The 23,283-nt window shown below is 40.4% G+C and overlaps 2 protein-coding genes across 3 annotated transcripts in view; both read left to right on the top strand.

The window, feature by feature from the left end:
• The window catches only part of LOC133545569 (phosphatidylinositol 4,5-bisphosphate 3-kinase catalytic subunit alpha isoform-like), a 51,710-nt gene extending 32,641 nt beyond the window's left edge, over nt 1-19,069 (top strand). Inside the window, exons 6-14 of the mRNA XM_061891275.1 lie at nt 2,721-2,806; nt 2,904-3,009; nt 4,021-4,173; nt 7,041-7,175; nt 7,291-7,415; nt 7,536-7,617; nt 7,782-7,946; nt 15,194-15,297; nt 18,874-19,069. Coding sequence (XP_061747259.1) covers nt 2,721-2,806; nt 2,904-3,009; nt 4,021-4,173; nt 7,041-7,175; nt 7,291-7,415; nt 7,536-7,617; nt 7,782-7,946; nt 15,194-15,297; nt 18,874-19,054 — 1,137 coding nt within the window. The 3' untranslated portion in view covers nt 19,055-19,069. The remainder of the gene's footprint in view (nt 1-2,720; nt 2,807-2,903; nt 3,010-4,020; nt 4,174-7,040; nt 7,176-7,290; nt 7,416-7,535; nt 7,618-7,781; nt 7,947-15,193; nt 15,298-18,873) is intronic.
• LOC133545573 (zinc finger protein OZF-like) overlaps nt 1-23,283 on the top strand; it is a 538,609-nt gene that overhangs the window by 421,221 nt on the left and 94,105 nt on the right. The gene's annotated exons all lie outside the window — the stretch shown is intronic.

The raw sequence follows: 23,283 nt of genomic DNA, 5'->3' as shown, positions 1-23,283 counted from the left end.
TCCTATTATGTGGCAGCCCGGCACAAATACATGTTATACGCTAAACATTTGGTGCTAACTGCTAGGTGACGGAATGAATTGTAATTACGCTTCTTAACACCAACACTGAAGGCCAGAGAATACGATTTAGAAAAAAACGGTGTTTTTGAAAATATCAATATTGGTGTAGACATAGCCTTAGATTATTATTGTTATTTACATAATTATGCTCAAATTAATGCCTCTATTTATTAAACCACACACTCTCTTATAGCTGCATCGCGAATGGGCTACGATGGAACTAATAGCAAGTTCTCCACTTAGCACTGGGTGCAAAAAACATTGGCATTAACATCTGTGGCTGTAGACAACTTCCCGATGTAGGTTTTATCAACTTCACAAGATTCTGAGTGGTCAGCATCCAGCAGTTTTATCTACCTCTGAATGCGCTTTACAAATGTTGGTTGTAAGTAGGGCTGGGCGATATGGCCTTTTATTAACATCTCGATTTTTTTAGGCCATGTCACGATACACGATATATATCTCAATATTTTGCCTTAGCCTTGAATTAACACTTGATGCATATAATGACACCAGTATGTTGATTTTATGTGTCTACATTAGGGGTGTGACGCTACACAAAAATTTCGGTTCGGTACGTACCTCGGTTTAGAGGTCACGGTTCAGTTCATTTTCGGTACAGTAAGAAAACAACAAAATATAAATTGTTTGGGTTATTTATTTACTAAATTTGTAAACAATGGCATAACATACATATACGCACAGGGTCCATTGTGGTCAACATATATAAAATAAAAACTAAATAAGATAAGGCTCGGAATGGGGTCTTACAAAACCTTTCTACATATAAAGTGCTTTTTTTGATTGATTGATTGAGACTTTTATTAGTAGATTGCACAGTACAGTACATATTCCGTACAATTGACAAACACCCCCAATAAGTTTTTCAACTTGTCTAAGTCGGGGCCCACGTTCATCATGCAGAGAGGGAAATAACAGCTAAGTCAATTTACCAAAACTGTATTTATAAACAGTTATTAAAGGGGAACATTATCACAATTTCAAAAGGGTTGAAAACAATAAAAATCAGTTCCCAGTGGCTTGTTGTATTTTTTTGAAGTTTTTTTCAAAATTTTACCGGTCCCGGAATATCCCTAAATAAAGCTTTAAAGTGCCTTATTTTCGCTATCTTCGAAACCACTATCCATTTCCCTGTGACCTCACACAGTGCTGCCAATACAAACAACATAGCGGTTACCACAGCAAGATATAGCGACATTAGCTCGGATTCAGACTCGGATTTCAGCGGCTTAAGCGATTCAACAGATTACGCATGTATTGAAACAGATGGTCGGAGTATGGAGGCAGATAGCGAAAACGAAATTGAAGAAGAAATTGAAGCTATTGAGCGAATAGCTTTTGACGCTATACGGCCATAGTGTGGGTGTACCTAATGAAGTGGCCCATAGCATGGCTGCCTTATTAGCATCGCCGGTAAAATGTGCGGACCAAACGATCGGGACTTTCGCATCTTGTGACACTGGAGCAACTTAAATCCGCATTAAATGTGGGTATCTAGTTTCAAATGTTCATACAGCTAGCGGAACTAGCATGTTGGCATCGATTAGCGTAGCATGTTAGCATCGATTAGCTGGCAGTCATGCCGTGACCAAATATATCTGATTAGCACATATGTTAACAACATCAACAAAACTCACCTTTGTGATTTTGTTGACTTAATTGTTGCAAATGCATCTGCAGGTTATCCATACATCTCTGTGCCATGTTTGTGTTAGCATCGCAGGTCAAATGTGAAGACACTTTGGTACATTCAATGGGGGTCTGGCGGCAGATTTCTTGCCAGTGGTGCAACTTGAATCCCTCTCTGTTAGTGTTGTTACACCCTCCGACAGCACACCGACGAGGCATGATGTCTCCAAGGTTCCAAAAAATAGTCGAAAAAACGGAAAATAACAGAGCTGAGACCCGGTGTTTGTAATGTGAAAATGAATATGGCGGGTGTGTTACCTCGGTGACGTCATTGCTAAAAGAGCGATAAACAGAAAGGCGTTTATTTGCCAAAATTCACCCATTTAGAGTTCGGAAATCGGTTAAAAAAATACATGGTCTTTTTTCTGCATCATCAAGGTATATATTGACGCTTGCATAGGTTTGGTGATAATGTTCCCCTTTAAATTTATTGAGGTTTTTTTTCGCTCTTGCTGTGAATATATTCGATTGATCATTAATGATTCGTACTTAGTGAAAATGTGTTTATCCAGGTCATGTCCAGAACTAATTAACAGCGATGAACAAATTAAGACTGTATTCATGTTGTGACTTTTTTAGCACGGAGCCTTTGGTTGGGTGGAGAAACGTACTGAATTCCCTGAAATCCCACATGACACACATTAAAAGTGGAAGACAGAGAGTTTTTTCTTGCGTCATCCATTTACTCTGTATCAAATACTGAGTCGTGACTGATTACAGTGCTAAGAAGACAGCTGAGACACACTCTTCCGTTGTTTGGTAGCACTTTCCGCGGCTCGTTTTTTGTAGTATTATTGAAACGAACAAAAAAACTGCAAAAAATGTTAAAAGAGATCAAAAAGGCATCATAATATGAAGTCTTATGTTCAGGTCAATAGTGTACTTAATTGTTGACATGGGCTGGCATTGAGGTCAATAACGTATGCAATGTTTGTTTGCCGCGGCTTTAGATCTATGTGAGGACTGGGATATACCACGGTGGAGAGCAGTTGTGTGACAATGTCAACACCCAGCGCGTGCCTTGTTCGAATCCCAGGTAGTTCACAATAATCCTATGAATGTTCTTTTTATAAAACAATGTGGCTTGGCTTAATATTTAGATTTTTTTAACACGCCTTCCGTGTTGATTGCAGGTGGAATGAGTGGCTCAACTACGACATGTTCATTCCAGACATCCCCCGTGCTGCCCGCCTCTGCCTCTCCATCTGCTCTGTCAAAGGAAGGAAGGGAGCAAAAGAGGTGAGCAGAAATCTCCCGTCCAACGGCAAAACCTAGTAACTCACTTCTAGCTGATTTTGAGAAAACAAAGGAAAACCAATCTATCTTGATGCTGTCTTACAAAGATCTACAAAGTCATCAAACGTATAGATGTTTTCTTGAGCTTTCATTTTCTTACCGATTGAATCTGCTCTCATGAAAGTGTGCCCTTTCTCCAGATATTTTATCACAATTTTGGGTGGGCCCCATTCTGCGTTTGCACATTGGACAGCGTCCAGTTTTTATTTTGTCCTCCACAGTTATCTGCCCAAAAGAGTATGCAAGGGGAAGAATCAAGAACAATACATTTAATGAAGGTGCTTGCAACGTCCTGGGCCAATCTTCCAAATATCCCCTCGTGCCATAATATCACATAATCAGGTTGACCGTCGGCCCCCATTCGTGCAAATGTCTCATTAAAGACAATAAGGCGACTGACAAAAAAGCTCCGATTGGTCCCTTGAGATACTAGGTTTTTCTGTTGTATCTACGCGGTTATGTGGTAGTTGCTAGGTCCTGCCATGCGCTTACTTACGGAAAAAATTACAATATCGCGAAGCATATCACCTAGGAACTCCAAATTTATTATTAGCTCAGTTTTGACCAAAATTGAGTTACTGGGTTTTGCCTTTGGACGGGAGAAATGATGCTTGTTACTTGGCTTCAGACAGCCAAAACTACTGTTGGGAACGGTTCACTCTAATCTGGCTTTCGCTTTCACAATTGGATGGTGACGGCTCCATCTACATAAACCGTATCTATCTCCTTCAATTATACTGTTACTAAAAAACTAAAGGAAGAGGAACTAACGTGTACTGTACACACTGACTGCTGTCTGTAATAAATTGTCAGCATTTTCATGAAAATCCTTTGTCTATACAAAAAGTAAACAGTATTGGAAGTTGTAGTTCCTGTTATAAGGGCTTTTTATAGTACTATTTGTGTTTTTCTTATAATGTTCCTATGCATTATCTTACTGTCATTTCCTCATAGGAGCATTGCCCCCTGGCGTGGGGCAACATCAACCTGTTTGACTACACTCACACATTAGTAGCAGGGAAAATGGCACTTAACCTATGGCCTGTCCCACATGGCCTGGAAGACCTACTTAACCCCATCGGCGTCACTGGTTCGAACCCCAACAAGGTAAGCCAATGTACTAGAACCCCAATTTACGATCTTAATTGGTTCTTGAAGAGGGTTTGTAAATAAAAAGTGTGTTCATTGAAGCAAATTTCAATGTACAAACATGAATAATGTGTTTCAGTCCATATTTTGGTAATGATTCATACACTTTGAACACAATATAAAGCGATATCAAAAATTATAACAAGGGAGTGATGTATTAACTTTCTATTTTATAACAAAGTCAAAACAACAACAACAAGCTTAACTGGGTGCTGGTTAGCGCCTTGCATGGCAGCTCCCTCCATCATTGTGTGAATGTGTGTGTGAATGGGTAAATGTGGAAGTAGTGTCAAAGCACTTTGAGTACCTTGAAGGTAGAAAAGCGCTATACAAGTCATCAATCAATCAATGTTTATTTATATAGCCCCAAATCACAAATGTCTCAAAGGACTGCACAAATCATTACGACTACAACATCCTCGGAAAAAGCCACAAAAGGGCAAGGAAAACTCACACCCAGTGGGCAGGGAGAATTCACATCCAGTGGGACGCCAGTGACAATGCTGACTATGAGAAACCTTGGAGAGGACCTCAGATTTGGGCAACCCCCCCCCCCCTCTAGGGGCCCGAAAGCAATGGATGTCGAGCGGGTCTAACATGATACTGTGAAAGTTCAATCCATAGTGGCTCCAACACAGCCGCGAGAGTTCAGTTCAAGCGGATCCAAGACAGCAGCGAGAGTCCCGTCCACAGGAGACCATCTCAAGCGGAGGCGGATCAGCAGCATAGAGATGTCCCCAACCGATACACAGGCGAGCGGTCCATCCTGGCTCCCGACGAGCGGTCCATCCTGGGTCTCGACTCTGGACAGCCAGTACTTCATCCATGGTCATCGGACCGGACCCCCTCCACAAGGGAGGGGGGGACATAGGAGAAAGAAAAGAGGCGGCAGATCAACTGGTCTAAAAAGGAGGTCTATTTAAAGGCTAGAGTATACAGATGAGTTTTAAGGTGAGACTTAAATGCTTCTACTGAGGTAGCATCTCGAACTGTTACCGGGAGGGCATTCCAGTGTACTGGAGCCCGAACGGAAAACGCTCTATAGCCCGCAGACTTTTTTTGGGCTTTAGGAATCACTAATAAGCCGGAGTCTTTTGAACGCAGATTTCTTATGGTACAATACAATCGGCAAGATAGGATGGAGCTAGACCGTGTAGTATTTTATACGTAATTAGTAAAACCTTAAAGTCACATCTTAAGTGCACAGGAAGCCAGTGCAGGTGAGCCAGTACAGGCATAATATGATCAAACTTTCTTGTTCTTGTCAAAAGTCTAGCAGCCGCATTTTGTACCAACTGTAATCTTTTAATGCTAGACATGGGGAGACCCGAAAATAATACGTTACAGTAATCGAGACGAGACGTAACAAACGCATGGATAATGATCTCAGCGTCTTTAGTGGACAAAATGGAGCGAATTTTAGCGATTTTACGCAGATGAAAGAAGGCCGTTTTAGTAGCGCTTTTAATGTGTGACTCAAAGGAGAGAGTTGGGTCGAAGATAATACCCAGATTTTTTACAGAGTCACCTTGTTTTATTATTTGGTTGTCAAATGTTAAAGTTGTATTATTAAATAGAGGTCGGTGTCTAGCAAGACCGATAATCAGCATTTCCGTTTTTTTGGCATTAAGTTGCAAAAAGTTAGCGGACATCCATTGTTTAATTTCATTAAGACACGCCTCCAACTGACTACAGTCCGGCTTGTTGGTCAGCTTTAGGGGCATGTAGAGTTGGGTGTCATCAGCATAACAGTGAAAGCTAATACCGTATTTGCGTATGACGTCACCCAGCGGCAGCATGTTGATGCTGAAGAATGCAGGGCCAAGGACCGAACCCTGGGGAACTCCACACGTTATCTTAACATTGTCCGAGGTCACACTGTTATGGGAGATGCACTGCATCCTATCAGTAAGATAAGAGTTAAACCAAGACAGGGCTGAGTCTGACATACCAATTCGTGTTTTGATACGCTCTAATAAAATATTATGATCGACGGTATCGAAAGCAGCGCTAAGATGGAGGAGCACTGACTTTTTAACCACAATTTTCTCACCGAAACCTGCTGGTTGACATTCGGTAGGAATCCATGTCGGCTTGACCGTGCTCTGATCCATAGTAAAGTTTCAGCTCCGGGAATTTTAAACAAGGAATCACCGTGTGTTTGTGTGGCTAAAGGCTTGAGCTTCCCAAATGAATTGTACAAATTGCAAAATATTCAGCAACACAGATGTCCAAAATACTGTGTAATTATGCCGTTAAAGCAGACTACATTTAGCTGTGTGTGCGCGTAGCGCTCATACTTCCTAAAAACGTGTGACGTCTTGCGTACACGTCATCATTACGCGACGTTTTCAAGACGAAACTCCCGGGAAATTTAAAATTGTAATTTAGTAAACTTAAAAAAGCCGTATTGACATGTGTTGCAATGTTAATATTTCATCATTGATATATAAACTATCTGACTGCGTGGTCGGTAGTAGTGGGTTTCAGTAGGCCTTTAAAAATACAACAAGCCCAGAGTAGCTTTTAGGGTTTTTTGAGACAAACCTTAGCAGGTGAAGACAACACCAGAGGCATTATCAGGATAAATCTCAGTTTGTACCCAAACGTTGATAATAAAGATATTATAAATACTTATTTATACAAACATGCAGTCTTGCAAATGTAATATTTCGTAAAGTTAACTGATTGGAATGAAACAAAAAAATACTGTATAACACAAGATTATCTTTTCACCAGCACCAAGCTGCTAATGAATTCTTGATATTATGGAAATTGAAGTATTGTGCAATTCAATACATATGTTGTTTGTTTTAAACCTGTAGGAAACCCCTTGCCTGGAGTTGGAGTTTGACCATTTCAGCTCTCCAGTCAAATTCCCAGATATGACCGTTATTGAGGACCATGCAAACTGGAATATATCCAGAGAGCTTGGCTTTAATTACTCACACACAAGTTTGGTAAGAAATCACACATGTCTCGTTTATCACCAAATCCAACATAATTAAATGACCTATTCTAAAAAAGTTTCCCCACTGATATGGCTATTTACTTTGTTATCATGTGGTACAAAAGAGCAACAGAGTGGCCCGAGACAACCCTTTCACAGACAGCGACAGTGAGCAGCTTCGTTTAGTGTGTAACCGAGACCCTTTGTCTGAGATCACTGAGCAGGAGAAAGACTTTGTATGGAGGCACAGGTGGGTGCTTTGATTTTCAAGACTGCTAGTGTTTATATGATCTTAAAAAAGTCTGCTAATATTGTATGACTTTCTTGCTATTACAAAATATAATAATGTTCTTTCCTGTACCTCCCAAAGACATTATTGTGTCAACATGCCCGACATCCTTCCCAAGATACTCCTCGCTGTGAAATGGAACTCCAGAGATGAGGTTGCACAGGTGAGCTCAGGTTTCCATTGCTGAAACGTCTTTACTCTAAACAACATTGTCTGGAGAAACAGGCAAACAGCAGATTTTTAAAATGATAGCACACACTGGTCTTGCAGGTTTGTTATCAAATGCGTTTATCATAACTCAGCGTATGTTTCCTTTCCTCCTATCAGATGTATTGCCTTCTGAAGGACTGGCCAGCCATCAAGCCAGAACAAGCCATGGAGTTGCTGGACTGCAACTTTCCCGATCCTATGATCAGAGATTTTGCCGTAAAGTGCCTTGAGACATATTTAACTGATGACAAGCTGTCACAGTACCTCATTCAACTGGTTCAGGTGAATGCAATTATGTTGTATGCATTAGATCAAGGGTTTTCAGTTACAATGGAGTAAGGTTAGTTTATGACAATTTTCTCATAGCGAAGGTCCGAATCTTATATTGCCCTAAATGACATCAAACAAACTAGCCCATGTGAATGTATTTATTGCTACCCATAGGTAACCGATGTCAAAGTAAATAAGACTTCTAGCCACAGGCCTAATTTACAATACTCGTCCCTGGTTAGGGTTTTAAAAAAACGTTGAGAAAAGTGAAGAACACATACAAAAAGATTAAGTAGCCCCATTTTGTCCATACTTCATCCAGTTGCAGTGCTCACACTTCTGATTTTCCTTGAGACACTTTTTCAGTTTTTTGGAGAAATGTTTAATGTCCGACTGTGACTTTAACTCCAGTGGCAAATAGTTGTGAGGCTGACTGCAGCTCGAGTCTGCACACCTTCACTAAATAGACTGAGAGATAAATAGATAGATAGATAGAAAATTAAAATTAGAAATGTATAAAATTATTTAAAAGTCATGTTATATATTTGGGTAATATGGTGATGATGATATAAAATGAGGCTGCAATGATTCATTGATTATTCAATTACAAAAAGGTTTTGATTTATAGTCTATTGCTTCAATTAATTATCTAATGAGTGTAACTTAAAAACATTTATAAAATTCGGACTGCATTGAGTGCCTGTAGGTTAAAATATGTGGATGTAGTGCGTGAATCAACGCCGTGATCTGTTTGGCGGCCAAGAGTTTAAAAAAAAGAAAATTAATGCACAGGTTCGAAGTTTTAATGATGGGAATTTATGTATGGAATGAAGTTATAGTAAGCAGAAAAAATGTTTATTTCAAATATTTTTCCTCAAATTTGCATTGAGGCTATAAATTGAGTTTTATCTTATTACTCAATCAATCGAACAAACTACTTAATCGATTTTTCAATTACTAAATAATACAGGGAAACCTCAATTTTACAAACTTAATTGGTTGTTAGTTGTTTAAAGGGTTCTTAAATGGAAACTTTTGTACAGTGAAGCAACTTTCTCCAAAAGATACAATGTAAATATGAATATTGGTTTCTAGCCTCAACAAAAGTCCATATTTTAGTTAAAGGGGAACATTATCACAATTTCAAAAGGGTTAAAAACAATAAAAATCAGTTTCCAGTGGCTTGTTGTATTTTTTGAAGTTTTTTTCAAAATTTTAAAGGTCCCGGAATATCCCTAAATAAAGCTATAAAGTGCCTTATTTTCGCTATCTTCGAAACCACTATCCATTTTCCTGTGACGTCATACAGTGCTGCCAATGTAAACAAACAATGGGAATACCACAGCAAGATATAGCGACATTAGCTCGGATTCAGACTCGGATTTCAGCGATTCAACAGATTACGCATGTATTGAAACTGATGGTTGGAGTACGAAAGTATTGGAGAAGAAACTGAAGCTATTGAGCGAATAGTTATTGACACTATTCATAGCCATAGCATGGCCGAATAGCTGCGTTTGCATCGACGGTAAAATGTGCAGACCAAACGATCAGGACTTTCGCATTTTGTGATAATGGAGCAACTTAAATCCGTCGATTGGTAAGTGTTTTTTTCGCATTAAATGTGGGTGGAAGGAAACGTAATATAGTTGCAAATGCATCTGCAGGTTATCCATACATATCTGTGCCATGTCTGCTTTAGCACCGCCGGTAAATAGCATGTTAGCATCGATTAGCTGGCAGTCACGCCGCGACCAAATATGTCTGATTAGCACATAAGTCAACATCAACAAAACTCACCTTTGTGTTTTCATTGACTTTATCGTTGCAAATGCATCTGCAGGTTATCCATACATCTCTGTGCCATGTCTGTCATCGCCGGTAAATAGCATGTTAGCATCGATGAGCGTAGCATGTTACCATCGATTAGCTGGCAGTCACGCCGCAACCAAATATGTCTGATTAGCACATAGGTCAACAACAAAACTCACTTTTGTGATTTCGTATCATTGCAAATGCATCTACAGGTTATCCATACATCTCTGTGTCATATCTGTCATCGCCGGTCAAATGTGAAGACACTACAGTACATTCATTGGGGGTCTGGCGGCAGACACTTTCGCATCTTCGGTGCAACTTGAATCCCTCCCTGTTAGTGTTGTTACACCCTCCGACAACACACCGACGAGGCATGATGTCTTCAAGGTTAAAAAAAATAGTCGAAAAAACGGAAAATAACAGAGCTGAGACCCGTGTGTGTAATGTGTAGAAAATAAAAATGGCGGCTGTATTACCTCGGTGACGTCACGTTCTGACGTCATCGCCACCAAAGCAATAAACAGAAAGGTGTTTAATTTGCCAAAATTCACCCATTTAGAGTTCGGAAATCGGTTAAAAAAATATTTGGTCTTTTTTCTGCACCATCAAGGTATATATTGACGCTTACATAGGTCTGGTGATAATGTTCCCCTTTAAGTGTTGTACAATTAAGTGCTATACAGTGCTGTATATCAAACATACATAACAAGGTGATGGAGGAGTGGGATGGGTAGGAAGAGGGAAAAGGGAGACGGTGTGAGTGAGTGAGAAAAAGGGGAGGGGGAATGAAAGTGCTGAAATGAGGGAGTTTTCTCCTTCCGTGAAAAAAAGCTTTCTCCTCACAATTGGAGACTTGCTGCAGTGGGAGGCTGGCCTCCTCAATCTCTTCCATGCGAGCAAGCACAAAATGGCTGCCAGCGGGACACACAATGAAGGAAAGAAGCCTTCGACACAGGCACATGGTTCGCACACTTACACTAATCCGGGGTCAGAAAACGTGCAGGTCGCATCACTGCAGACCCCTCACATCCTGGTCCCGAACTGTTCAAACTCCTCCCCTACGACAGGCGTTACAAATCAAAGTACGCTCTTATAACAGATTAAGCAACTGTTAAGTGCATAAACACCAGTTTAGCAGGAACTACCGGTAAAATACTCAAACAGTGAGGCAGAGAACATCCTTGAACATTTTGAAATTGTCGGAACATACTGTATATTGGGTGGTCCATTCACATTTGAAGGGGTCCCCTTTTGCACAACCAACTTTGGTATTTGTTTTTTGGAGTTGCCCAAATGTCTCGAAAATGAGAAATCAAACCATGGAGGCATGGCCGAGATATTTATGTAACAATCTTGCCTTTTTCCGTTCATGCTCCAAACGAGCCAACTTGGAATTTGACACTTTAAGTGTCAACAAGTATTTTGCCTTAATTACCGTAACACAGGGGTCGGGAACCTTTTTGGCCGAGAGAGCCAAGAATCCGAATAATTTAAAATGTATTTCCGCAAGAGCCCTATGATTTTTTTTTTCAACACTGAACACACCTAAACGCGTGCATTTTTAAGTTAGACCAACATTACTAGAGTATAATAGGTATTTTATTCTTTATAATAACATTGATATTCTGAAGCTAACTGTGGAGGGGGCGTGGCCTGCGGGCCTGCAGCGAAGCGGGGTGTGCCAGGACCGGCCTCGAAATCAGCGACCGGTGCGTAGACAACCCACCTGAGCCTTGTTATCTAATCACCTGTCGCTCTGTTATAAGCAGCAGCCAGGAGGAGAGACAGGGTTGGAGCTGGAGCCAGAGTGCGAGCGAGAACGAAAGAGAAAAAGACAATTGCTGGAAAGCAACTGACTTATTGAAAAATAAAAAAATATCGTAACCCTGAAACAGGCTCTCATGTCGGTGCTTGGTGTTCTGAAGAACCCCCAGGAGGGCAAGCCCTAAAAATTTTTCGAATAAATAAAGTGCGGTAGAAAAAGGATAGATGGATTCAAATGCATGAGCATGTTTAATATTTTGAACGTTATTTTTAACACTTTGATTAAAAGTGGAATTAGTCATTACTTATCGTGTTAAGCAGTGTCAGCTCAGATTTATCCGAGAGCCAGATGCAGTCATCAAAAGAGACACATCTGGCTCTAGAGCCATAGGTTCCCTACCCCTGCCTTTACAGATGTCTTCATGGTAGAGGTTTACCCGAAAAGCTTTGTTTGAGTTTGCCATTTTATTCAGTTGTAGTCCATAGGTTCCTTCTTTTCCTCTATCCTCTTGTTGTTGTGCAGACTGGCCCGTATATGTTCATGTATGCTTAATCTTCTGCTGTTGCCATTTCTAATACAAAGTAGTGTATAGTTCTCACTTACGTCGGTCAGTAGACTCCATATACAAAATCCAAAATCAGTGAAGTTCGCACGTTGTGTAATTTGTAAATAAAAACAGAATACAAGGATTTGCTTACTTTTTTCAACTCCTATTCAATTGGAAAGATAAGATACTTAATGTTCGAACTATCATCGCTTACGTGCAGAGATTTCTCCAGATTCTCTCAACCTTTGAATATTATGGACCGTAGATGGTGAAATCTCAAAATTCCTTGCAATAGTTCATAAAAAATGTTCTTAAACTATTCGACAATTTGGTCACGCATTTGTTCACAAAGTGGTGACCCTTGCCCCGTCTTTCTTTGTGAATGACTGAGCTTCATGGAAGCTGCTTTTAAAGCACCCACCTGTTCCCAATTATCCTGTTCACCTGTTCAGCCTGTTCCAAATAAGTGTTTGATGAGCATTCCTCAACTTTCTCAGTCTTTTTGTCACTTGTGCCCGGTTTTTTGAAGCACGTTGCAGGCATCAAATTCCAAATGAGCTAATATTTGCAAAAAATAAAGTTTTCCTGTTCGAACGTTAAGTATCTTGTCTTTGCAGTCTATTCAATTGAATACAGGTTGAAAAGGATTTTCAAATCATTCTATTTTGTTTTTCGTTACGATTTACACAACGTGCCAACTTCACCGGTTTTGGGGTTTGTAGAAGCGCTACGACTTTGGCAAGGTAATAAGGCTGCCCACAAAACAGTCCGTTTGAAGAGACGGTGAGAAAGCAGCTTAAAGAGGGTGTGTAAAACCAAATCCATGCAAAAAATGTTTACCAAAGAACCACCATTACACGTTATGTAGGCCAAAGGGAAATGTTTTAATGTATATAAAAAAAAAAAATCATAAGACCCCTTACCATGTTTGGTTTTCCGCATCATTTTTCTTTGTTTCATTCACTTCCCTAACGTATTCCGCAATCACCGTCTGCAACTGTCTGTGATCATTATTATACATTAATATTGTTGTATTATATATCTCATTAAATAATGAAACCATCACAATTTGGTGATGGTTGCTGTACACGCTCAACGTTCAATAATTACACTTTTCCAGTCTAATGAGGTCTAACAAAGAATTGTACCAACAAAGATTCTGCATCCACAAATACTCTATTTCAGGTATTCATTTGACAATGTGTTTATTGTTGTTGTGTACAAATATGTAGAACTGCATGTTGATCATGTGTTCTGGTTCACTTGTACACCGTCTCATTTAGCTTGATAACCATTGAGCATTGCTATCTTTTTAGGCATCTATTGTAGCTTCATCATCTTAGTTCTTATAGTGCAGGGGTCGGGAACCTTTTTGGCGGAGAGAGCCATGAAAGCCAAATATTTCAAAATGTATTTCCGTGAGAGCCATATAACATTTTTTAACACTGAATACAACTACCGTATTTCCTTGAATTGCCGCCGGGTATAAAGTATGCGCCTGTCTAGAATTACTGCCGGGTCAAACTCATTTCGCAAAATAATTTGCGCATGCGTAGCATTCCTGCTTGCTCAGGATTAACGCTGGGTCAAACTCGTTTCGCAAAATATTATTTTTATTAGCGCATGTCTAGAATTTCCGCCGGTTCAAACTCGTCACGTCATGAGTGACATTTCACCTGTCATTTTCAAAATAAAGGAGGCTGATTTCAATAATTTGAAATCGCATAAAGGAAAGAAGATTAAGAGCTATTCAGTAGGATTTAAGGTCCAAGCTATTGAATATGCTAAAAAGAACAGTAAGCAGCTATGTTTTATTAATATACCGTAGCTGCGTGTGTCAAATATGAGTGATTAAATGACTCCCGCCTCCTGGTGGTAGAGGGCGCTTGTGATCCTTCTTGCGACTCCTCGGCTGCAGAAGAGGTGACAACAAGCAGCAAGAGTGAGCAGCGATTGTTTATTTTTGCCTCTCGCTTGCACTTTTAACATGGAGGATTACATATCTAAAAACAGTTTTCTAAACTGGACTTTCAATCGAAGCAGGAGGTAATAAAGGAAGATCTCCATCGAGACAGAGAGACTTTTAAAACTGAAGAAAGATAAGGAAGACTAGGGACAGCGTGGCGCAGTGGGAGAGTGGCCGTGCGCAACCTGAGGGTCCCTGGTTCAAATCCCACCTAGTACCAACCTCGTCACGTCCGTTGTGTCCTGAGCAAGACACTTCACCCTTGCTCCTGATGGGTGCTGGTTGGCGCCTTGCATGGCAGCTCCCTCCATCAGTGTGTGAATGTGTGTGTGAATGGGTAAATGTGGAAGTAGTGTCAAAGCGCTTTGAGTACCTTGAAGGTAGAAAAGCGCTATACAAGTACAACCCATTTATCATTTATTTATTTACTTCTATAAACAAGTTATTGATGCTTTTGATCAGAAGGAGCTGCGCATGGACTTCATTTACAGGAAAAAGTACGATCATAATAAAGTTTTTTTTTTTATTAAATGTGCTTTTCGTGATGTTATCCTTACATCACACTCAATTTTATAAGCGCAGGCCTAAATTTACCGCATGCCTTTGGTAAGCGCCGGAGTGAGAAGAGGTTTTAAAATAATTAGCGCATGCTTGCCTTTACCGCATGCCTTTGGTAAGTGCCGGAGTGAGAAGAGGTTTTAAATTGATTAGCGCCCCGGCGGCAATTCAAGGAAATACGGTAAATGCGTGCATTTTTAAGACCAACATTTTGAGAGTATATTAAGTCTCTAATTATTTTTTAATAACATTGTTATTCTAAAGTTAACTAATAATAAATATAATATTACCATTAATGCGACATCTTGAACAGGTGCGATAGAAAACAGATGGTTGGATTAAAATGCATGAGAATGTTTTATAATTTAAACGCTGTTTTTAACACTGTGATTGCCAGCGAAATTATTAATTATTTATCATGTTAAGCAATGTCAGCTAAGAATTATCTGAGAGCCAGATGCAGTCATCAAAAGAGCCACATCTGGTTCTAGAGCCATAGGTTCCCTACCCCTGCTCTAGTGGAACGCGACAAAGCTGTGTCATTCCTAATATTGTGACCGATGAGTGTATTAATCATGTGACGTTTTCTCCATTGTCTCTGAAAGGTTCTGAAGTATGAGCAGTACCTTGATAATCCCCTCGCCCGCTTCCTGCTGAAAAAAGCATTAACCAATCAAAGGATAGGACATTTCTTCTTCTGGCATTTAAAGTGAGTCAGTTTTTACTCATGAACATATCAATTGATGGGTTGATGTGGGTGACACATTGAAAAGTTTAAAAACAACATGTTTAGTAAAAGGTTAGTTCAGGGCGCTGCAGCTCAAATTTTGTCGGTTTTTGACTGAGTCTAACTCCTCATTATGTTTGTCATATGGAGTACCATGAAAGCAGGGGGGTTCTTGTAAAAGCAAAGCAGAGGGACAGGTGGTGGGAGGTAGAGACCGCCGAGTACAGACCTGAGGTGACTATCTGAGCAGAGAGCACAAGTTAGCAGTGTATTAGTTCACAGCTGTCGTGTAGAGTGAAGAGGTTTAACGCCTCGCTGAGCATTTACTTCTATTCCACTGCACCTCCTGACCACAATGTGGAAGCTTGCAGTGGTGGCCAAGCTACTTGGAAAATGTCACAAGCTCAACTGCAAATTATCTAACATTAGATGTACCCCGCCTTCCGCCCGATTGTAGCTGAGATAGGCGCCAGCGACACCCGCGACCCCAAAAAGGGAATAAGCGGTAGAAAATGGATGGATGGATGGATAGATGTAGCTTCACTACACTACACCAGAGTAGTAGAAGTGCTGCTACGTCTGTCCATAGCGTTTCTACTTATATGGATCGTTCATTCCTCACTCCAAGCAACGTTTGTAGGTTTTACAATATAATTAAAACAATGTATATTTACTAACCCATCCCATGTGTGATGTCTGTAGGAGTGTTTTCATGCATATTTGTAAGCGAGCGTCGTTAGCATTAGCTAATAAGCGAACACATTTACTAGTGTCAATGCTAGTATTATTAACTTACAGTGGCATTCTTTTTGTATTGTTTCTGTTTCGCAAATTCCTCAGTAAATTCACCAAAATGTCACCATGGAGTTATTGAGTCTGTTTAGCTCATGGGTGTCAAACTCTGGCCCGCTGTTTAATTTCATTTGGCCCTTGAGGCAATATCAAATTAAGATTAGAGCACCACATTCACTGCTAATACTCATACTTGCCAACCTTCCCGATTTTCCCGGAAGACTCCCGAAGTTTAGTGCCCTTCACGAAAATCTCCCTGGGCAACCATTCTCCCGATTTCCACCCGGACAACAATATTGGGACACGCCTTAAAGGCACTGTCCTCTACAACATGCCGTCACGTCCTCTTTTCCTCCGTATAAACAGCGTGCTGGCCAAGTCACATGATATATGCGCCTTTCACACACACATACTTGGTCAACAGCCATGCAGGTCACACTGAGGGTGGCCGTAAAACAACTTTAACATTGTTACAAATATGCGCCGCACTGTGAAACCACACCAAACAAGAATGACAAAACACATTTCGGGAGAACACCCACACCGTAACACAACATAAACACAACAAAACAAATACCCAGAACCCCTTGCAGCACTAACTCTTCCGGAATGCTACAATATTCACCCCCTGCTATTTTATTTTATTTTATTTTAGAATTTATTAGCCTGTGGAAAAAGTTAATGTTGATTTTTACCTCAGAAGGCTGCAAATAGAAAAGAGGCATTATATTTTTAAATTACATTTTATTTAATATACCACTGATGTTTTTTTGTTTGTTTTTTGAAAGTTGATTTTGCACTATTACGTTATATAAGCTCTGCCTGTTCCATGGGAGGAAGGCCGAGTACCCGGAGGGAACCCACGCAGTTATGGGGAGAACATGCAAACTCCACACAGAAAGATCCCGAGCCCGGGATTGAACCCAGGATTACTCAGTACCTTCGTATTGTGAGGCAGATGCACAAACCCCTGTTCCACTGTGCTCCCCTATTTAAGCCTTGCTTGTTCAATATTCATTGCAAAACTTGTTTGGGTCCCTATTAAAGGGTTAATTTTTTCAACCTTGGCCCGCGGCTTTGTTCAGTTTTAAATTTTGGCCCACTCTGTATTTGAGTTTGACACCCCTGGTTTAGCTGATTAGCGAACTAGCTTCCGGAGCTAGTGGGTCCATAACCATGACATCTGTTTTGTTTTATCAACTGTTTTACTACCCTGTTACAGGCACCATTTGAAAACCATTAAGGTGTGTAAATAAATATTTACAGAATATTTCTGTGTAAATAACTAATTTTGCATTGTGTATATCTGCAGCTTATAGTTTAGTGCGGCTAGTATATGAAGAAAAAACAATGTTTTTTGCAAAAATTTAGTGGTTGTTGTTTATATACCGGGGTGCTCTCTAGTCTGGAAAATACGATTGTTAAACTAGTAGCGCCGCTACAGCCCAATACTGAAAGTATGTTTGATTAACGGGGAACATTATCACAATTTCAGAAGGGTTAAAACCAATAAAAATCAGTTCCCAGTGGCTTGTTTTATTTTTCGAAGTTTTTTTCAAAATTTTACACCTCCTGGAATATTCCTAAAAAAAGCTTTAAAGTTCTTGATTTTCGCTATTTGCGATGCGACTGTCAATTTCCCTGTGATGTCATACAGTGCTGCCAATACAAACAACATGGCGGTTACCACAGCAAGATATAGCGACATTAGCTCGGATTCAGACTCCGATTTCAGCGGCTTAAGCGATTCAACACATTACGCATGTGTTGAAACAGATGGTCGGAGTATGGAGGCAGATAGCGAAAATGAAATTGAAGAAGAAATTGAAGCTATTGAGCGAATAGCTATTGACGCTATTCGGCCATAGCATGGGTGTACCTAATGAAGTGGCCCATAGCTTGGCTGCCTTATTAGCATCGCCGGTAAAAATGTGCAGACCAAACGATCAGGACTTTCGCATCTTGTGACACTGGAGCAACTTAAATATGTCGATTGGTAAGTGTTTGTTTCGCATTAAATGTGGGTATCTAGTTTCAAATGTAAATACAGCCAGCGTAAATGGCATGTTAGCATTGATTAGCGTAGCATGTTAGCATCGATTAGCTGGCAGTCATGATGCCACCAAATATGTCTGATTAGCACATAAGTCAACAACATCAACAAAAGTCACCTTCGTGATTTTGTTGACTTAATCGTTGCAAATGCATCTGCAGGTTATCCATACATCTCTGTGCCATGTCTGTCTTAGCATAGCCGGTAAACTGTGGAGACACTGGCAAATTCAATGGGGGTCTGGCGGCAGATTTCTTGCCAGTGGTGCAACTTGAATCCCTCCCTGTTAGTGTTGTTACACCCTCCGACAACACACCGACGAGGTATGATGTCTCCAAAGTTCCAAAAAATAGTCGAAAAAACGGAAAATAACAGAGCTGAGTCCCGATGTTTGTAATGTGTTGAAAATGAAAATGGCGGGTGTATTACCTCGGTGACGTCACGTTCTGACGTCATTGCTACGAGACCGATAAACAGAAAGGCGTTTAATTCGCCAACATTCACAGATATAGAGTTCGGAAATCGGTTAAAAAAATATATGGGCTTTTTTCTGCAACATCAAGGTATGTATTGACCCTTACATAATGTTCCCCTTTAAATGGGCATTTGGATATCAGTATAAATGCATATTGTGACACATGCGACTAATATTGTGGTGCAACACGTCATCTGGTAGTGCGCTGTAACCACTTTGTTCTTTTTAATGTGTTTAGGTCAGAGATGCACAACAAGACAGTTAGCCAAAGGTTCGGCCTCCTGCTGGAGTCATACTGCCGGGCCTGCGGCATGTATCTGAAGCACCTGAGCCGGCAGGTGGAAGCCATGGAAAAACTCATCAATCTCACTGACCTCCTGAAACAGGAAAAGAAGGATGAGGCGCAGAAGGTAATCTGACTGCCAACAGCTGCTAATGCTGCTCGGCTAAACCACTGAATTTAATCTTGTCAACATCTGGCCCTGTGGTCAACAAGTCATTATAGTGTAGAAAGGATATAGTTGACAAAACTGCAGTTTTCTTGGAGTGTGCCATGGTTGTTACGTTTTATAGTTTAGAATACAAATATAGAACTGTTTGTATGCATAGTGTGGCATATGGCACCACAACTATCGTGTTAGATAGGCTCCATTTTACCCAAGACCCTGAGCAAGACAAATGTTACAAAATAAAGTCATCAGAGTATATGCACATCTGCAACATGTAAATATATCCAATAGGAGAGCTTTAATACCTAAATTGGCTTTACAAATGTTATACCGCTTCTGTCACTGAGAAATTGGGATGCACTATTTTGAGGAAAAAACCTGATGGCGATTCAATTTGCGATTTTTATATTTTATATATAAATGCATAAGTGCGAAAATAACGAATTAAGAAAGAGACTGTCAGTCAATAATGTCTTTGTCTCAAGGTGCCACACATTAGAACAATATGCAGTAATTGACTTATGATAAATGTTTGGCTTCATGCACACAAATTCCAAGCTTCTGTCTGCATCAGGGGTGCCCAGTACGTCGATTGCGAGCTACCGGTCGATGGTGGAGGGTGTGTCAGTCGATCGCCCGCCAGGCATTAAAGGGGAACATTATCACAATTTCAAAAGGGTTAAAAACAATAAAAATCAGTTCCCGGTGGCATGTTGTATTTTTTGAAATTTTTTTTCAAAATTTTGCCGGTCTCCGAATATCCCCCAAAAAAGCTTTAAAGTGCTTGATTTTCGCTATTTGCGATGCGACTATCCATTTCCCTGTGACGTCATACAGTGCTGCCAATGTAAACAAACAACGGCGAATACCATAGCAAAATATAGCGACATTAGCTCGGATTCAGACTCGGATTTCAGCGGCTTAAGCGATTCAACAGATTACGCATGTATTGAAACGGATGGTTGGAGTATGAAAGTATTGAAGAAGAAACTTAAGCTATTGAGTGAATTCATAGTCATAGCATGGCCGAATAGCTGCGTTAGCATCGCCGGCAAAATGTGCGGACCAAACGATCAGGACTTTCGCATCTTGTGACACTGGAGCAACTTAAATCCGTTGATTGGTAAGTGTTTTTTTTGCATTAAATGTGGGTGGAAGTAAACGTAATATAGTTGCAAATGCATCTGCAGGTTATCCATACATCTCTGTGCCATGTCTGCTTTAGCACCGCCGATAAATAGCATGTTAGCGTTGATTAGCATAACATGTTAGCATCGATTAACTGGCAGTCACGCCGCGACCAAATATGTCTGATTAGCAAATAAGTCAACATCAACAAAACTCACCTTTGTGATTTTGTTGACTTTATCGTTGCAAATGCATCTGCAGGTTATCCATACATCTCTGTGCCATGTCTGTCATCGCCAGTAAAATGTGGAGCCACTTTGGTACATTCAATGGGGGTCTGGCGGCAGACACTTTCGCATTTCCGGGCCAGTGGTGCAACTTGAATCCCTCCCTGTTAGTGTTGTTACACCCTCCGACAACACACCGACGAGGCATGATGTCTCCAAGGTTCCAAAAAAATGGTCGAAAAAACGGAAAATAACAGAGCTGAGACCCAATGGGTTGAAAATGAAAATGGCGGCTGTATTACCTCGGCGACGTCACATTCTGACGTCATCCCCTCTAGAGCGATAAACAGAAAGGCGTTTAATTTGCCAAAATTCACCCATTTAGAGTTCGGAAATCGGCTAAAAAAATATATGGTCTTTTTTCTGCACCATTAAGGTATATATTGACGCTTACATAGGTCTGGTGATAATGTTCCCCTTTAAATAAAATAGTGAACATACTAGACAATTAGTCTTTATTAGTAATTAAGCAAACAAAGGCTGCTGACGTATGCAGTAACATTGTGTCATTCCCCATTCAAAATTATAAAGGACAAGCTGTTAAAATTGATTATGAATCTACTAGTTCATTTCCTGTAATATCTGGTTATTTTCCGTTTCAACATGTTCTATCTACACTTCTGTTAAAATGTAATAATCACTTATTCTTTTGTTGTTTGGATAATTTACATTTGTTTTGGATGATACCACACATTTAGGTATCGAGCCAATACCAAGTAGTTACAGGATCATACGTTGGTCATGATTTAAGTTCTTATGTGTCCAGGGACGTTTATCCTGAGTTTATTAAAGGCTTACTGAAAGCCACTACTACCGACCACGCAGTCTGATAGTTTATATATCAATGATGAAATATTAACATTGCAACACATGCCAATAGGACCTTTTTAGTTTACGAAATTGCAATTTTAAATTTCCCGCGAAGTGTCGTGTTAATAACGTTGCAGTATGATGACGCGTGTGTCTGACGTCTCGGGTTGTAGCGGACATTATTTTCCAGCCCGATCCAAGCTATAAGTATACAAGTAGTCTGCTTTAATCGCATAATTACACAGTATTCTGGACATCTGTGTTGATTAATCTTTTGCAATTTGTTCCATTAATAATGGAAAAGTCAAAGTAGAAAGATGGAGGTGGGAAGCTTTTAGCCTTTAGCCACAAAAACACAGCCGGTGTTTCCTTGTTTAAAATTCCTGAAGGTGAAGCTTTACTATGGATCAGAGCGGTCAAGCGAACATGGATCCCGACCACATGTCAACCGGGGAGAAAATTGTGGCAATAAATCGGCTCTTACCGGAGACATCAGCGACGCTTCTGTCGTGCTGCAGCTGCGTGACTTCCCTCAGAGACACTGGGTCAACACACTTGTGGCCACACCCCTCCGACTTTCAGGTACTATTTAATCTCACTAAAATACTAGCAACACAATAGGCCGATAAGGGATTTTCCAGAATTATCTTCGTAAATGTGTCTAATAACCTCTAAATCGCTCCCACTGCAATTGCCTTTTTTTTTTTTCTAAACTTTTTTTTCTAGTCCCTCACTCTAATTTTCCTCATCCACGAATCTTTCATCCTCGCTCAAATTAATAAGGAAATTGTCGCGTTTCTCGGTCCGTATAGCTCTAGCTGCTGCTGGCTATGATTGTAAACGATGTGAGGAGCCCTACAACCCGTGACGTCACGGGCACACCGTCTGCTACTTCCGGTAAAGGGAAGGCTTTTTTATTAGCAACCAAAAGTTGCGAACTTTATCGTCAATGTTCTCTACTAAATCCTTTCAGCAAAAATATGGCTATATCGCGAAGTGATGATCAAGTATGACACATAGAATGGACCTGCTATCCTCGTTTAAATAAGAAAATCTCATTTCAGTAGGCCTTTAATATACTGTATTATGAATTAAAAAAAAAAGACCAATTTTGTGATGATAAAAAATATCAATGTAATCACTGTAGTATCGACTAGATATGCTCTTGTACTTTGTATCATTACAGTGGATATCGGGGTTTGTATGTATGTTTAGCTATTCCTCGTCCTGCAGGGATTATACTTGTGAACAACTCGCTTTATTTGTCGCCATGGAGGCGAGGATTAGTGATTTAGAAGAGGTTAAAACACTGCCGATTGCGGATGGACATTAGGAGCTTACTAGCTCGCCATGTTTTAAAGCAACTCACCTCTTCCTGAGGGCGTTTCAGTGTTATAGTTTCACCTTTATTATAAGGTTTTAGGCCAAAATGCTTCCATTCTCCCTTTTCTGTCTACACACTGTCTGTTTGTAAGTACTCCGTGATTGTGCGCTGCCGAACATGCTCCTCTGCTCGTAAAACCAGCAATGTCTCTACGCGCCGACGACGCGCCGACATGCCCGTAAAAAAACCCCCAATTATGGCTAACCGGTACTTTTCAAACAGTATAGTACCGTTTTTGATTCATTAGTGGTAATGGTATATCGTACAACCCCAGTTAGGACCAGTGTTGTTTTCGTCAACGATCACGATGACGAAATCATTTCGTTGACGCCACTTTTTTTCATGACGATAACGAGACGGTGACGAGATAAACATGTCTTTCTGATGACGAAAACATGACGAGACGTGTGTGAGTTTTCGTTGACGAGACGAGAACGGACGAAAATGTTAGTGGGTAATCTGTCAGACGTTTAAAATGCATGCCATTTCTGTTTATTGTGTGTGTCAATTAAAACCTAAAAAGTATCTGCTGCTGCTGCATTCCATCCTTGTTTGGTCACGCCCACCAACTGACGTGCAGCGCACAACAT

Source organism: Nerophis ophidion, linkage group LG28 (genome assembly GCF_033978795.1).
Source record: "Nerophis ophidion isolate RoL-2023_Sa linkage group LG28, RoL_Noph_v1.0, whole genome shotgun sequence".
Taxonomy (NCBI): Eukaryota; Metazoa; Chordata; class Actinopteri; order Syngnathiformes; family Syngnathidae; genus Nerophis; species Nerophis ophidion.
Note: the sequence above shows the minus strand (reverse complement) of the source record. Positions and strands in the feature narration are given on the sequence as shown.